Source organism: Populus trichocarpa, chromosome 4, assembly GCF_000002775.5.
Source record: "Populus trichocarpa isolate Nisqually-1 chromosome 4, P.trichocarpa_v4.1, whole genome shotgun sequence".
Taxonomy (NCBI): Eukaryota; Viridiplantae; Streptophyta; class Magnoliopsida; order Malpighiales; family Salicaceae; genus Populus; species Populus trichocarpa.
Window position 1 is genome coordinate 9,500,270 of NC_037288.2, and position 17,895 is coordinate 9,518,164.

Here is a 17,895-nt window from a genome sequence, read left to right on the forward strand (position 1 = left end):
AAATGCAAAGGGGTTTCCTTGTGTTTCAATTTCTTCTCTGGACAAAGCTTCATTTAGGAGCAAAACTACCCCATGCAAGATCTTAAAGCAGAAAAGGAACACCCGAATAGAAGAGTGGGCTGATAACAGCCCCCCCACGGTTCCTCATGCACCAGAGAAAGAGAAAACAAAAAAACCAAGGAACCCGCAAACTCTAACATAAATAACCGTCTAAGCTCAAAGCCATGGAAGGGAACAGAAAACAAGCATTCATTGTATGGCAAAAAAAATAGAAAACGAAGGTGCAAAGCCAGAAGACAAAACAGGTTTTTTAAAACATCAAAACAATCAGATTTATATGCAGCAAGGGAGGAGAAAGTTGAGACTTATACCTGCAGGTCTCACTAGTTTTGGCTGCAGAAGATGAAATACAAAAACAAACGATCGTTTTTGTCAAGGTTTAGCAGCAAAGCTCCTTCTCTATATGCTGCAGATCTCCCTCGTTTCTGCAGGTCTCCCCAGTTTTGACAGATGAAAGTTTCTGTAGTGTTTAGCAGCAGAGCTTCCTCTTTATGTGCTGCAGATTTCACTTGTTTCTTCTCCTCCTTTCCTCCTTTTTATTCTCCCTTTTCCCTCTATTTTTTCTTCGTTTTTTTTTTCTTTTCTGCTAGTATTGCCTGCCTCTCTCTTGTTTTTGCCGGCCTCTCTCACGTTTTTTCTCTCTTCTGCCTCTGTTTTCTTTTCTGTTGTTGCCCTATTTTTCTTCTTCTCTTCTCTGTTTTCTTATTCTAGTCAAGGGGGTGGCTGCTTCGTTTTTAAAAGATGAGAGAGGGCTACGGCTCTCTAGAGAGGGTTTAGATTTAGGTTGTTTTTTTTCTTTTTGTGTTTTCCTCACTTTTTTGCTCTAAAACAAAAAAACATCCCCCCTCTTCGTACGACTGGAGGTTCACATATATAGGAACCTCTACACGTGATATTCATGGAAAAATTCTAGTAATTATTGCAGAGATTCTTTTCTATAAACAGCCCCCACAATTCCTATATCTATGATCTTTTATATTACAGTGATTTATTTTCCATAACCAGCACCCATCAATTCCTAATCTATGGTATTTTATATTGCAGTAATTGTTTTCCATATATGATTCCTTCATATTAGCATTGAGGATCTATGTTACCGCCACACATCCTTTCCTTTTTTTTCCCTTGCAAAGCCAGCTGTTTCAACAGCTGTTTAGGCTTGCAGACCAACTCCAATGTTCCCTCATCTTGACCGTGTGTGCAGCAGGAATGGTTGCAGAAAAAGGAAAGAAACTGTAGACCGGGGGGCACTATAGTCAAAACACGAATGAACAATACCATGCTAATTAATTCAACTATGGGAATGTTTCATATGCAGTGTGGTTTGTTAAAAATGAAAGGTTGCAACGGCGTTGTTTGGAAGCAAAAATATTCCCATAGCGTGGCCACAAAACAAATAAAATTATGACGACGTTTTCCAATCCAGTCCTTTTAAAAAAAATCCCTCAATGAAACCAAATAACGTCCTAAAAAATGGTCTTTAATTAACCTGATAAATTCTTGAAACATTAAATTGGGTCCCTCGAATCAGACCTGCAAACTCAGGTCAGGATCCTTCTTACGACAGGATTCTCTACTTTCACGTTAGATATTCAAATAGGAATATCTTGAACTTCTAAATTTGAAATCAAGTGATTGAAAAGTCCAAATTCATCTACGCGTCTAGGACTATAACTTTGATGAAGGATTCAAAGTGAGAAAAAATCATTTTAAAGAACAAAATCTGGCAGCATTATGGTTGGTCAAAAAGGGTCTCCTAATCTAATTCAAAGACTGACAATGTCGAGCATCCCGATATGACTAAGAGTATGACCTAAGAACAACAAACAATAAAATTGTGATGGAAGCAGAGTCTTTATTGCAAAACTCTGGTCATAAATCCTTCTCGCGGCAGAATTCTCTACTTTCACGTTAGATATTCAAACGGGAATATCATGACCTTTTGATATCAAAATCAAGCGATTCCAAAGCCCAAAGTCATCTACGCATACAAGAATACAACTTTGATGAAGGATCCAAAGTGAGATAAAATCATTTTGTAGAACAGAATTGCAACAAAACTTGGCTGCAAACCTTTTCACGACAGGATTCTCTGCTTTCACACTAGATATCTTGAGTTTCTGTTATCAAAATCAGGAGATTCAAATATCCAAATTCATCTACACGTACAAGACTATAACTCTCATGAAGGGTTCAAAGTGAGATAAATTCATTTTGAAGAACAGAATCTGGACACAACCTTGTTGGTCAAAAGGATTTCCTGATCTGATTCAGGAAACTGACAATGCTAAGCATCCCAATCTGACTGAGAGTCTTCCATAAGAACAGGGAGCCCTAGGACCCAATAAAGGTGTAGGTCAATTCTTCAACATGTCATGAGTGACAAAATATAGCTGGGATGGTCAGATATTGCACGATACCAAGTCAGAATCAAAGCCTAAGTTGGAACAAAAAATTGCGACAGCAACAGAATCAGTTTTTTTAGTGCAAATTCTGAGGGATTTATCCAACCTTAAAGATTAGATAAAGAAGGAACGAATTTAGCATTATGAAGACTCCTAATCAATATAAGAAAAATGATGATTTTGGCAGCAAAGGGGGAGGATAAAGAGGGTAGAAAACGACTGAAACAGGGTTCGAAAAACATTTATTTCTTCTCTACTTTTGTCAATCTTCCAGCGAACATGAGTTAAACTCCTGCATCCGGTTCAAAATAGATACACACCATCTCCAGCACATGGGACCCAAAAATGATTAACAACAAAAAATTGCGGCAATTGTTTTTTTTACCTACCGATTTAGCGATGGAATTAGGTATTACCGACGAAAAGAAAGCCGACGGACGGTTTCCGTCGGGGACGTCGTCGGTAAAAAAATTACCGACGAACGCTGAATCACAGACCGACGGAATAGTTCTGTCAGTAAAACTGTGAAATCTTGTAGTGTTATTTTCTCACTGTAACTTTCTCTGTATATACCAAGAGAATAGTTCCGTCGGTGTTGACTAATAGATTTATCAAGGAAATATTATGTTGGTAAAATTCACTGCAATCTACCAACGCAAACATTTCATCGGTGTTTTCATTTGTATTTATCAATAATGGATACAATTAAATAATTATTATACTAGAGTTTTACTTTGTTAAATAATATTACGGTGATGATAAAATATATATATGTTCATGCCGATCGATAGAAATCAGGGGAATAAAGAAAAGTCAGTCCAATATTTAACAGGATTCAATCTATAAAGAACCCAAACATGTTATTCAAAAGCACATCATTCTTGCAGCACTGTACAAGCGGTCAAAACTGAGCACAAAAAAAAATCTAACGCCCTGGTCCAAGGGCCCCAAAATCTAAACCTCGATAACAGCTTCACACGTGTTAGTCTAAGTGATTTACACATTTCAGCCAGCACTCTCCACGCAGCATTTTACGTGTCAAGCATTGGCCTGGTTTTAGTAACTATAAATTAAGGCAACGATATGGCTGATGTTTATTACCAAAAGTTGTGTGTTTTCAATCTTTCAAGTGTTTTAGCTTTCAATTCATTTGTGTTCTCTCAAATCTTTCAAAGAAATCAATAACCAAAAATGGCTGACAACACCCAGAAGATGAGCTACCAAGCTGGTGAGACCAAAGGCCAAGCTCAGGTTAGCTTATGAATTTCTTTCTCCATTTTGCTTTTGTTTTTATATATAAATTAATGTATAATGCTCTATAACATGTCGATTTTGTTTGTTTCAGGAGAAGGCCAGCAACTTGATGGACAGAGCTGACAATGCTGCTCAATCTGCAAAGGAATCAGTGCAAGAGGTTCGCATATTTTTCTTCAATCTCATGTTCTATATGTTTTTAGAGAATTCATTCTCACCACAATGGCACAATGGATGCATAAGATTTAAGAATGACAATAAACCAAAAAGAAAACGAAAAAAAGAGTGAGGAACACTCATGAATAAAATTCGCAACACTCTAAGTGTTAATAATTAATTGCATATTTTGGCACAGATATTCTTAACGAGTGAGTTTGCAGTAGTGTTTTCTTTTATTTTAATTTTGATAGTTCCTTCTTTGTGTAGGCTGGTCAGCAGGTGAGGGCTAAGACACAGGAAGCTGTTGAAGGAGTAAAGAATGCAACTGGCATGAACAAGTGAAGCTGGATCGATGGAGTCCAATGATCGTCTGCTTAATGAAATTTAGAAATTAAATGCAATATTCATCTATTCAGCACGTTGTTTTTTTTTTTTGTTTCTGTCTTTCCTTTTGTATAAATAAGAGAGCCCTCTGATCTGCGGGGTTCTCTCGTAAGTTTGTAGGCACATGCATGTTGCCCTCATTAGAAAATTTGTACTTTTAGTTCAGTACATGTTCAATTGTTTCAGTTTATGAAATCATAACAGTGCCAGCTTAGTGCTTCATCAATTGACCCTATATGTCCACATGGCCTAAAATGCCAATTCCCTTCTTAAATATATTTGATTACGACAAATATCGTGCGTTTAAGGTGTGTTTTTTTTTAAGTGTTTTTTTAAATGTATTAAAATGATTTATATATATATATATTTACACATCAAAATTATTGAGAAAACACACAAAAAAGCTTAATGTATTTATAAGTAAATGTTATATTGTTCGATAGTATAGCACAAGTAATTTCGCTAATCCTTCTTGTCATTTTAATAAAACTCAATTTAAGCTGACAGGTTAACTCGAAATCCGTTGGTCTGGAGCTTTTAGCGATTTTACATAGGTGAAAATTGAAGTTGTATATGACTCCCCTAAACAGAGAGACCCTCACTAGTAATAGAAATTCCCTTCTCCTTCAACTGTTCTTCATTTCTTCTTCCTTTTATTCTCGAATTGTTTATATTTGTGAGAAAAAATTAAAAACTCAGTCGATTCTAGCTCCCTCTATTCTCTGTTCTTCATCACAGGTAATTTACTCTTTCATTTTATGGGTTCGTTTTCTTCCTCTTGGTTGAAAACAACTCTAAGTAGCTCACCATAAAGTCTATCACCTATTTCAAGGATGCTTAAGATTATGTGGTGACAAGTGACCGTGTTAATTTCATGTACATCATTTTGACATGGCTATTCAACTAGGTCCATTTTCCTATGCATCAACAAAGTTCAAAGTAAGGAACCAAAAACGTTCATATTCTTCTACTATATGTTGTGTAGTAAAATTGTTAATAGTTAGTTGAATGATATATTGGAAGAAAAATAGCAAAAAAAGATAAGAAAAGGTTGGATTATTAGGGATTTTGGCATAGCAAAACTTTTGTTTTCAGTTTACCATGCCTTGATAGTATGCATTTCAGGCTCTTTGTGGCATTACAGTTTGTTCAGGATTTGTGGCACTACCAGTGTAATAGAACAAACAGGAGATATGCAATAGTTTTCATTTCTTGTTAGTTCTGCTGTTGAAACCAGCTGCAACTCCTCCACTCCCGAGTCCAGACCAATGTCATTAAAACCGACTAGGACAGTAACTTAGTCAAGTTATTGAGTCATTGGTTCAAACAATGTTATTGGCTTATGAAATCAATTGTGTATGATATTGGATTATCCATTTTATCCCGCCGTTTAGATATGTATCTACATTTATGTGGAGAAATTTAGTCATCCATTTCAATTTAATCTTATTAATAAGCCTTCTCTTTTATATACGTCACAGTAGTATCATTACTCTATAATTGAAAAAACAACATATATTATACCAATATTTTATATCTAATTTATAATGCGGTACTTTAGATGAGTTTGTCAATTAAATGATAATGTGTATGTTGTCTCATATTACTTGGAAAAAGAGTGGTTTGATTGTAAAAGAAGAAAATGGTGTGTGTATATATGCGTTTATTTCATGTCTAGTATAATATAGTATAATATAATATATTTTAATGTCTTCTCATTGATCATATTGCAACTATGTAAAATGTTTTCCCTGTAAGTACTCTAGATAGTAATCCTAGAATGATCTAATCATCTCAACCTTCAATTCCTGTATCAAGTGTTATATGAGAAAAAATAAATATGGCTTAGGATCATTACAGAGAAGCTTCTGTCCTGAATTATATGTGGGATGTAAAAAACTAAAATTAATATGCTTATATTGTGGTAAAGCTTTTACGGGTGGAGGGATTAATCGACTCAAGCAATATTTAACTCAAACTAAAGAAGAAGTGAAATAATGCTGCAAATGTCCTCCAAATGTTCATCATCAAATGCTTTTGAAATTTCATCGGAATGTTGAGAAGAAAAAAAGAGCTAGAGAAATGCAAGTAAATTTTAATCAATATACTGCACAACAGATGGATAATGAAGAGAGGAATGTTTAGACAGTTAGAAGAAGATGAATATTGCACGTGCGCTCACGACATGGAGAGATTTCCAACGTAAGGGACTGGTTGTGACTAGGATACGTATTAGCATCCAAAGGGAACCTTATCTGAGGTAAGGTTCATTGTATGGTCTAGATGTGGCTTAAAAGAGTTGATGTGTTCCTAGTTAGTGATTCTTATATGGCCCAGAACAAATATTTACACTTATAAATAAATCTGGTATTTTGAATTTATTATGGGCTTGTATGCCCAGATAAATCCTTATACGAAGAATCTATGTAGGTTTCATGACAAGATTCACCTATCCTAAAAGGCAAAAGTATTTTCCACAACTTGTATATTGTGGTGAAAAATACTCCCAATTAAAATTGGTAAATATTAAAAAGTTTCTAAGAATTTCCTAGTCAACTCTTGATATTTAAATACCATCATACTTGTAAATCCAACATTTATACCAGAATATTGACTATTAATTTTTAGAAAAAGAAAAAAGAAGAAGAAAACTTAGGGTTATTGAAATATTGGTCAAATCCTTAAGGAATTTTACAAACTTGTTGTAAATTTCACAAAAAATGCAAAGAAATACAAAAAAAAAATTAAAACAATGTTAAAACTTTTTTGTCTCTTTTTTATAAATAAAATGCAATTTTTGCAAGGATTGAGTTGTATGCAACATGCAAAAATCAATTTTTTTTTGTCAAATGCAATTAAAATATTTGGTTAAAAAAACTTTTATCTTTTATCATTTTCCTTTTCTTTAATCATTCATTTAACACAAAACAAAAATGCAAACAAGCACACACATTCTTTTTTCTTACTGTACCTTTACTCACACACCCCACAATTACATGTTTACAAGCCGCACAAATTCAAAATTTAACAATAATTTAAAACACACTAAAATTTTGAAAAATGCTTCTTCCAAAGGTTGGAAATAGGTTGGAGAGATTGCTGAGAATTCAGGACGTACATTGGAAGATTATGAGACTACTGGAACAATAGCGGCATATGGGTCTTATGCGCCACAATCATTATTGGCGCGTGGAACCATGTGCCACCACGTGCGAAACAAGAAAGATGGATGGATTTGGAGCAGTTTATCCTTTTCTTCCTCTCTGTACTTGCGCTGAGCAGTGGCGGAGCCATATAGGGTCAAGAGGGGGCAATTGCCCCCTTAATCTTTTTTTTTTTCAAAATACTTTTTTATATTATAATATTAATAATATCTTAACAGGTTTAATTTTATTTGCTGGCTACTAATTTAACCCAAGTTAGCTATTGTTAACTTACAGCATAATATAATATATAATATATATGTCGAGCACATTTCACTAATCTTTTCCCTTTTCTTTCCTTTTCTTCCATTAATTAACCAAGAGCTTTTCTTCTTTCTTTCGAGCTACTATTCTTGCCTCTCTCCCTTTTGCAAAATTTCTCTTTAAGTCCTAAGCTCTTAATTAGTTAAGCAAATAAGATCTTATGCTTTATGCTTTAGGTAAGTTTCCTTCATCTTTTCTATTTGTTTCATTGTTTAATTTTAGTTTTATTCCTTTACAATTAGTTATTGAAAATGTTAGGATTTATAATAATTTAAGAGTTTGTTGAATTCATATGTGTATGAGTAATATTATATGCATATGGATATGAATTGAAATAGGTTTTGATGAATTGATAAGTATTTTACTATGAATTTCATATTGAGAATGGATGGTAATGAACTTACTATTGATTAAAAATGAAGTATAGGTCAAAAAATTAGGGACACAATAGAGAAATAAAACAAAATTAACATTTATGTTTAACCCACTTATAGAAAACAATAAGTCAACAATAACAACATCAATTTGTCATGGCAATCCTTTTAAGCTATGATTTTAGCCACTCTCTATCATATGTCAGTATAGAATTGTTGCCAAGAACTTCCCTAGTCTTTGGAAGATTTAGAAAACACAAGCATTGAACCCACCATAAACTAAAAATAGATGAATGACAGTTTGATTGTATATATTGAGAAAAATATATTCGATGAGATTGATAATAAAGTTATTATGAAGCGATTTAAAAATATAAAACTTGAAAAAAACAATTATAACGTAAGTTTTTTCAATTTGAAAGTATTCTTAAATTAATTTTGTTTGATATGAGTTAATACATATATTTCAAATTGATTTCTTTATATAATGCATGTCTACATAATACATAATATCAAGTATTTGTTAATAATTTACCCCCTCATTTAAAAAATCCTGGCTCCGTCATTGGCAGGTGAGTGTCATTATTATCTGTAAAAGCCAAAAAAAATCACACACCCCAACAACACTTTCATCTCCTCTCCTCAGATTTGTATCTGTCATTTTAAGAAGCAAGGTTGACTTGTGAAGACCATAGACTAGCAGTGGCTATAGGCCACAATGTTTGCGTTAATGGTGGCCATTGTCGTAGGTCTCTGTCACCGGTTTTTGGAAGAAGGTTGTCGGTGGTTGATTAGCGTGATGGCTAGCCGTGACGGAGGAGCTAAGTTTTAGCTATGTGATAAGGGGGGAGATTTTTCACGTCGACTGAGGGAGAAGATGAGAAGGAGACAGGGGAAATGGAGGAAGAAAAACTGCCATCATGGTTTTGAAGGGAGACTACCAGTGATACTGACAATGGGCATAAAGAAGGCTGGGTTTGTTCATTGTTTTTTTATATAGTGGAAATAAATTGTAAGGAGAGGCTCACAGTAGTCTTTTTGCTGGTGTGGGAAGAGAGGTCATAGGTAAAAATAAGAGGTGATGCTTGTCTTGTTGAAGCTGGGTTGGTGACAACCGAGAGAGAAAGGAAACAAGTTTGTGGATGTGTAGTTTTTTTTCCTTGCATAGCTGGCGGCTAGGTTTGGCTAGGGTTTTTTAGTCTATGCAGGGAGAGAATGTGAGAAAGATTATTTTTCCTTTATTTTTTTTCTTGGGTGAGATTCCTTCAGCATTTTATTTTGTCTCTTCCTTCTAATTGCTTGATGACTAAGTAAATTAAATTCATTTTAATCCCTCATTTTTTCTTACATTTTTGTTTAAACTATTATATAGTTAAGGGACTAACTTTGATGTTTCACATAAACAAATAAAAAACACACACTCAAATTATTATATAAAAAACTAATGCTCATAGTGGAAACACTCTAGACAACTACAATGTTTTCCCTTTCTTTTTTTTCATAGGTGTTGCATGGGAATTCGAGGGAGGGAGAAAATGAGAACAAAAAGAAAAGGATCTACAAAATTCGTGCTTCCTTAGGAGAGAGAGCTCACCATGATGGTTCCAATACTACCCAAAAAGGCCATGAGTGGATCCAGGAGGAAGCCATGCTTGTTGCTTGAATGCGATAGCGCTTTCTCGCATGCTTGTCCCTGATCATTCAATTTTTTATAATTGGTCTCTAATTCTTTTTCTTTTTGTTCTCGATTCTTAGATGACTTTTCAATTTTATCTCGGATTTCATCCCACTCGATCCCAATCAAAGCACAACTAGAAGAAAAGATGGGAAGGGAAATGAATGACGGATGGGCATACTGTTTTAGCTCATTATGGTCGTGTCATGATCCGAGTCATAAATTTAATAGGTTGACCGAGTTCAATTCAATATAACATCATCTCATTGTTGTAATGCCTAAATTATATATATATATATATATATATATATATATATATATATATATATATATATTATTCTTTAGTGTTCATGCAATTGAGCCTAATCAGGTTAGGAAGATGTTAAAACAACAAAGAACAAAAAAAACTTTTATCAACTTTATTTATGATGATTGTGTTGAGAGACTTTGATCACAGAATGGAAAACAGAGCTCTATGGTTTCTGTATTAATCCACAGTTTCTTATTGAACAAACTTGGCTATGTATAGTCTTACAGTAATAACAGAAAACTAAGAAATATCACGTAAGTATCATGTTTAGCATTACAGTTGCTAACAAAAATCAGTTTATTAACAGAAAATAGTTAACTCCTACAAATACGTAACAACCTGTCAATCCTTCCCCCAAACTAACTGTGATACACAATTAGTTTAGCTCAGTAGCTTTACACATACTCATCTGACTCCTAAACTTCTGGAAAGATTACAACTTTAATGGCTTCGTCATCATATCTGCAGTCTGCTCCTCTAATCCACAATGCAACAGCTTAATAATTCCATTGTTAGCAAACTCTCTCAAGAAATGGAAACGTACATCAATATGTTTACTTCTCCCATGCATGACATGATTCTTTGACAATTTAATGGTGGAGTTGTTGTCACACATGACTATGGTACTCTTCTTCTGAACATGACCCAACTGCTCTGAAACTCTTCTCATCCACACCACTTGACTTGCACACCTGGCTGCTGCCACAAACTCTGCCTCTGTGGTTGACAATGTAACAATTGGTTATTTCTTTGACAGCCAAGACACTACCCCAGAACTTAAAAGAAAAACATAACTGGAAGTGCTTTTCCGATCATCTAAGTCACCAGCATAGTCACTGTCGGTGTAAGCAACCATGTCATTTGAGCTCACCTTCTTGTACATGATTCCATAATCAAAGGTACCCTTCAAGTACCTCAATATCCTCTTGGCAGCTTGTAAATGGAGTTTTGTAGGTTTAGCCATGTATCTACTAATCAAGCTTACATTGTACACTAAGTCTAGACGAGTTGTCGTGAGATACATGAGACTCCCTACAATTTGCTTGTAATACGATTCATCAATTGCAACTCCATCTGCATCTTTGCTTAGCTTTGAACCTGGAACAATTGGGCTATTGACTTCACGACTTTCTAACATTCCAAATCGCTTCAAAATCTCCAGTGCATATTTCTTTTGGCAGATGAAGATACCATCATTTTGTTGTGATACTTCAATGCCAAGAAAGAACTTCATTTTTCCCATATCAGTCATCTCAAAAACATGCATTATTGAACACTTGAAACTACTCATCATCTCTTCATCGTCACCAGTGTAGATTAGATCATCAACATAAACACTAACAATAAGTATTTTACCTTTTTTGTTCCATTTTGTGAAAAGAATATGCTCATTTGTACATTTTTTGAATCCCTCATTGACAAAGTAATTCTCCATGCAGTTGAACCAAGCTCGTGGAGCTTGCTTTAGGCCATATAAAGCCTTGTGCAACTTGTAGACTCTGTCCTCACTTCCCTTGATCTCATAACCTTTTGGTTGTTCAATATACACATCTTCATCAAGCTCACCGTGGAGGAAAGTTGATTTCACATCTAACTGGAATATTTTCCAGTTTCTTTGAGCTGCTAGGGCCACTACCATCCTCACAGTTTCCATTCTTGCCACTGGAGCATAGACCTCTGTGTAGTTTATTCCATGTTTCTGTGTGTACCCTTTAGCCACCAAACATGCTTTGTGCTTCTCAAACTCTCCATGCTCATTATACTTAGTTTTATAAATCCATTTCACCCCAATTTTCTTGACTTCAACAGGCAACGTAACTAACATCCATGTCTTGTTCTTCTCTATGGACTTGATTTCGTTGTCCATAGCCAATCTCCAGCTTGCATCTTTCACTGCTTCTTCATAGTGCAACGGGTCACTTGACATCATTAGTGCCAAATTACCTTCATCTTTAGAAGACCCAAGACCCTCCCCACTAACATAATCCTTCATCCATGTTGTAGGTTCTCTCATTCTCATACCTCCTTCATTATCCTCAATGTCTCCATTATTTGAAAATGCATCTCTCTCTTTCTCACCACTGTTATTCTCACTTTCACCGTTATTATCATCTACTCCTTCTACATTGTCATCTCCCCATTCTAAATCCATCAGAATCTGCTCTTCAAAACTCTCATCCCAATCCCATTGTTTTTCCTCTTCAAATATCACATCTCTACTCACTATTACCCTTTCTGTAATCAAGTTAAATAGTCTATAGCCCTTGGATTCCTCACTAACACCCAAAAATATACACTTAACACTTCTATTGTCAAGTTTAGTTCTTTGTACCTCTAGCACATGAACACGTGTTATGCACCTGAAGACACGAAAATGATCAACAGAAGGCTAAATTCCACTTCACGCTTCTGCTGGTGTGATGTTTTTTACCATCAAAGTTGGACATCTGTTCAGCACATAATTGCTCCAATTTACTGCCTCTGCCCAAAATGTTTTTGGAATTTTCTTCTCAAATACCATTGCACGAACCATGTTCATTATTATTCTATTCTTTCGTTCAGCTACACCATTTTGTTGAGGGGTGTAAGCAGTTGTCAGTTGCCGCTTAATGCCATTTTGCTCACAAAATTTGTTGAATTCAAGCGAGGTGTACTTGCCTCCCCTATCTGTACGTAGACACTTGATAGGTAAACTTGTCTCATTCTCCACCATCCTCTTAAAACACTTGAAATGACTTAATGCTTTTGATTTTTCCAGCAGAAAATATATCAATGACCTTCTACTATAGTCATCTATAAAACACAGAATGTATTTTTTTGTTTCCATAGGACATAGGAGTGATTGGATCACAAATGTCTGCATGGATGAGACCCAATACTTGACTTGCTCTTCAAGAACTCTTCCTTGGTATAGGATCATAGTGATGCTTGCCAACGATGCAGTTTGTGCACAACACTTCTAAGACAGTAAACGTGGGAAGGCTACGTACAATTTTCTTGCTCTGTAAAGTCCTTAAACTCTTATAGCTTAGATGTCCATATCTACGATGCCAAAGTTATGACAGATCAGATTCTGTGAGCTTGTGTGGAGACATTCATCATGTTGTTGATGAGACGTCACTTGTGATTGAGCAAGTAAAATAAACTTCCTGTTGGCACTCATGTTAGTCTCAATGATCAAACCTTTGTAAAGGTGGTAGATCTTGCTTACCCCTCCCTGAATCAGAATCACCAAGCCTTTCTCTTGAAACTGCCCTATACTCAAGAGATTATTCTTGAGTTCTAGAACATAATATACTTCAGACACAGTATGATTGATTCCATTTAAGTGCAGCTTCACACTTCCTTTACCTATCACATTCATCCTGGTGTTGTTTCCTAACCTGACCAATTGCCGAAAACTGTCATCAATCTTACTGAACATGGTTCTATCTTCACACATGTGATTTGAGCATCTTGAATCAAGGAACCACGCATTTATTCTTTTAGCTATGTTTTCTTCTACATAGGACATCAGCAACATCTCATCCTCCTCGTCAAGCTTGGCATAGTTGACTTCTTTGTTTCAAGAGGAGCACTCATACTGAAAATGGCCCAGTCTGTGACACCAATAACATTCAATTGTAGCTTTATTAAAACTGGTACTGCCTGCCTCTTCCTCTTCCTCTACCCCCTCTACCCCTGTAAGCAACTCTACCTCGTCCTCTGCCTTTCCCTTCTTCAACAACCTGTCAGATTGATGAAATTATATTTTAATGATGATTGATGAAATTAAGTTGAATTGTCCAGTGCTTTATTAGAACTTCAATTCCGGAGAATCCGTGAAATGGACTTGATTGCCACGGGCTATCATATTGGGTTTGATGGGCGATAGGCATTGCCTTCTTAAAGTCATCTCATGGCGAATACTTCCCCTCCCGCGGGCCACGACCGGGGATTGATTTTTTAAACAAATACCAGAGGCTGCCCCTCGCAACCTCCGCCTACACTTTCAAAAGATTTTTCGTAAGTTGACCGGCCGATTTTATTATTTATTTGTTTATTACGAAAAAGAACGATGTTATATATCACTGCTTTAGATAAAAGATTCCAAACTCATACTTTATTAGTTGATCGATGACTTTCCTAATTTGATAAAACTAGTGGCCATCGATGAAACTTGTTTTTTTATAAAGTTTGTATTTGGTTTAACATCTTGTGCTTCAGTTATTATATTTTTTTTAATTGATTTTATATTTATGTTCATAAATTATTCAATTTATTTTCTATGAAGTTATTGTAATTTCAAACAAATATTTTGACATTACTTAATTTTACAAGTATCTAATATTATTATTGTATAATTAATTAAAAATTAGTTTTTAAAAAATAAAGTTCTTAAACTTATTGGAGTTCATCATCCAAATCGTAAATTTCACGATTTAATCCGAGAAAACTGGGTCAATTGGATATACCGTTGTTTCAAAATAGAAAAACCAAGATGATTTTTTTAAGTCATTTTTAATCGATTATTTGTTGTTTTTAGACCCTCAGGTAGATTGAGTGAGTTAGGTTGAAAAAACTTTTATATAATTTAATTTAAAATCAAGTTAGGTAAGGAATTAGATTAAAAACTTTCATAGTTGATCTATTAGATAAATTTAATAATAATACTAAATATTTTTTCATGGTCCAAAGTTCAAAAAGATTTTAATTCTAGCTGCAACACAAGGTTACCTTCTAAACTAATTTGACCCTACTCCAATTATATATAAAAAATTACTACATTATTGTCTCTTGTAAAAAATCCACATAAATGCTCCATCAAAATATAAGGATTCCATCCCTTCAAATAACATTTGTTCATGTTTATTGTGATTGAAAGTGTTTTTTTTTTTTTTTGTTGGAGAATAAATTGAGAATAGTTACAAGACTAAGTTGAAGTCAGTCCAATATTTAGCTTCAATCTATAAAGAACCCAAACTTGTTGTTCAAAAGCGCACCATTGTTGTTCCACTATAGAAGCGGTCAAAACTTAGCACACAAAAAAAATCTAACGCCCTGGTCCAAGGGCCCCAAAATCTAAACCTCGATAACAGCTTCACACGTGTTAGTCTAAGTGATTTACACATTTCAGCCAGCACTCCACGCAGCATTTTACGTGTCAAGCATTGGCCTGGTTTTAGTCACTATAAATTAAGGCAACGATATGGCTGATGTTTATTACCAAAAGTTGTGTGTTTTCAATCTTTCAAGTGTTTTAGCTTTCAATTCATTTGTGTTCTCTCAAATCTTTCAAAGAAATCAATAACCAAAAATGGCTGACAACACCCAGAAGATGAGCTACCAAGCTGGTGAGACCAAAGGCCAAGCTCAGGTTAACTAGCTTATGAATTTCTTTCTCGATTTCGCTTTTGTTTTTATATATAAATTAATGTGTAATGGTCTATAGTATATCGATTCTGTTTGTTTCAGGAGAAGGCCAGCAACTTGATGGACAGAGCTGACAATGCTGCTCAATCTGCAAAGGAATCAGTGCAAGAGGTTCACATATTTTTGTTCAATCTCTCTTGTTCTGTACTTTTTTAGAGAATTCATTCTCACCACAATGGCACAATGGATTGTGCATAAGATTTAAGAATGACAATAAACCAAAAAGAAAAGGCAAAAAAGAGTGAGGAGCACTCATGAATAAAATTCGCAACACTCTAAGTGTTAATAATTAGTTGTATATTTTGGCACAGATATTCTTAGCGAGTGAGTTCGCAGTAGTGTTTTCTTTTATTTTAATTTTGATAGTTCCTTCTTTGTGTAGGCTGGTCAGCAGGTGAGGGCTAAAGGACACAGGAAGCTGTTGAAGGAGTAAAGAATGCAACTGGCATGAACAAGTGAAGCTGGATCGATGGAGTCCAATGATCGTCTGCTGCATGAAATTTAGAAATTAAATGCAATTTTCATCTATTCAGCACGTTGTTTTTTTGTTTTTTTATTTCTGTCTTTCCTTTTGTATAAAGAAGAGAGCTCTCTGATCTGCAGTTCTCTCGTAAGTTCGTAGGCACATGCATGTTTTGCCCTCATTAGAAAAATTTTACTTTAAGTTCAGTACATGTTCAAATGTTTCCAGCCTGGTGCTTCATCAATTGACCCTGTATGCCGAAATGGCCTAAAATGCCAATTCCCTTCTTAAATCTATTTGATTACAACAAATACTATGCCTTCCCAGTTCCCACCCAAATCAATCGGTAGTTCCACCAGTAAATTTAACATATAATTGAAAAGAAAACTATATATAATATCATGGATGTTTTTAATTATTTGTCTGTTAGTATATTCATCAATAAATATAACATGTCACAAACATTTACAATAATTATTTTTAAACTTTCTAGAATACATTGATGGTCTAGTTCCATCGATAACCTCATTTGTAATAATGGTATTTGCAGTAATTCTTTTCTGATCTCTGAAATATACCGACAGAATTATAGATAATATGTTACTTATGGTCTAGTTCCGTCGACAGTACTAGGAGTAACGCGTTTTCGCCTTGCACAACCAGTCTTTTATCTGGACTCTTACAGATCATAAATTTCTTAGTAACTATAAAATTAAATAGTGATTTTTAAATCTTATAATCATAACTTTATTATTATACTTAAAACTCTTTCTTTTCCTAACATCATCACAGGAGGTGAAACGACGCCACTCGACATCGCCCCGCAACAGTAATAATCATGAATATAGTTTAATTTGGTTTCTTGTATGCTAACATTAAATATCGAATAAATCATCTCACATATTAGTAAGGTAGACAAGTCAACCATGTGAATGAAGTTTTTTTAGTTTCCTCTAATATTTTATAATCACATTACTATGACTTTCAATATCAAGATTACAAGATTTGTGTCGATATGATGGATACAATTAAATAAATATTAGACTAGATCGAGTATTTAATTGTTAAAATAATATTATGGTAATACTAAAAAATAAAAAAAATATGTTCATACCGATAGAAATGAAATCAGGTGAATAAAGAAAGCCTACGTACACTCTTCACTATATTTGTGTACCTAGCTATAAAAAAAATCTATTTATGAATATTTACTAGTATTTATTAATTCCACTTCTGTCTAATGGGTCAACTCTTAGATGTATTGACCCTACAACTTGCCCAAACGAGATTTAAAATTAAATCAGATAGGAGTTTAACATAATATGATTTGATCAACCTTCCAAGTCAACTAGCAATCCAATTAACCTGGTCAAAATACAATTTGAATTAATTTGTTTTTTAATACAACATCATTTTAACTTCTTTTTTTAAAAAAAAAAAAATCACCATGATCTGTCTATCGTCAAAGTTACGAAACTCCTCCAATTCTGCCTCGCCTAATGCAGTTTGACCACACCCAAATCCTCATCGACTAGGCTGACCCTTTGTCACTGACTCTTCTACTTAGTGCTAAGCACACGTATAAGATTTACGTATGTCATTCCTTCCCCATCCTTTTCCTTGAAAATAGCACTAAGTTGTGCTTTCAGCGGGCACTCATTTGCAAAATGATTTCCCTTGCAAATAAAGCATTGTAAATTTGATTTTAAACCCTTACCGTTAGCCTTCACTTTTGAATTTTTAGTATTTTCAGCATTCTTATCGCTGTCATTTGGCCTCAAATCTACTAACACATCCGCACCAGCAATAGTTGATGACAAGTCTGAAACCTTTTGCCTTCGCAATTCCATCTGTGCCCATGGTTAAACTCCTGAAAGAAAATTGAACAGCTTGTCCTCTTCGAACATATTATCAATATCACGAATTAAAGAA

At 34.6% G+C, this 17,895-nt stretch overlaps 2 protein-coding genes across 2 annotated transcripts; both read left to right on the forward strand.

Annotated features, from left to right (window-relative positions):
- The first annotated feature begins 3,551 nt into the window (after positions 1–3,551).
- On the forward strand, positions 3,552–4,488 carry LOC18097636 (stress-induced protein KIN1). Its single transcript, XM_006384168.3, has 3 exons — positions 3,552–3,716; positions 3,811–3,879; positions 4,146–4,488. The coding sequence occupies exons 1-3, from the start codon at positions 3,657–3,659 to the stop codon at positions 4,218–4,220; spliced, it is 204 nt and encodes a 67-aa protein (XP_006384230.2). The 5' UTR covers positions 3,552–3,656; the 3' UTR covers positions 4,221–4,488.
- A 10,792-nt stretch (positions 4,489–15,280) lies between these two features.
- LOC7468379 (stress-induced protein KIN1) lies at positions 15,281–16,169 on the forward strand. Its single transcript, XM_002305261.4, is given in 4 exon segments — positions 15,281–15,444; positions 15,543–15,611; positions 15,883–15,906; positions 15,909–16,169. Coding segments are annotated over 4 exon segments (204 nt in total). The 5' UTR covers positions 15,281–15,384; the 3' UTR covers positions 15,960–16,169.
- Positions 16,170–17,895: the final 1,726 nt, after the last annotated feature.

Excerpts from the sequence above, each read along its gene's own strand:
- LOC18097636 (XM_006384168.3), top strand. The coding sequence starts at position 3,657 with ATGGCTGACAACACCCAGAAGATGAGCTACCAAGCTGGTGAGACCAAA. Across the intron at positions 3,717-3,810 it reads AGACCAAAGGCCAAGCTCAG|GAGAAGGCCAGCAACTTGAT; the intron begins GTTAGCTTATGA and ends TGTTTGTTTCAG. Across the intron at positions 3,880-4,145 it reads CAAAGGAATCAGTGCAAGAG|GCTGGTCAGCAGGTGAGGGC; the intron begins GTTCGCATATTT and ends TTCTTTGTGTAG.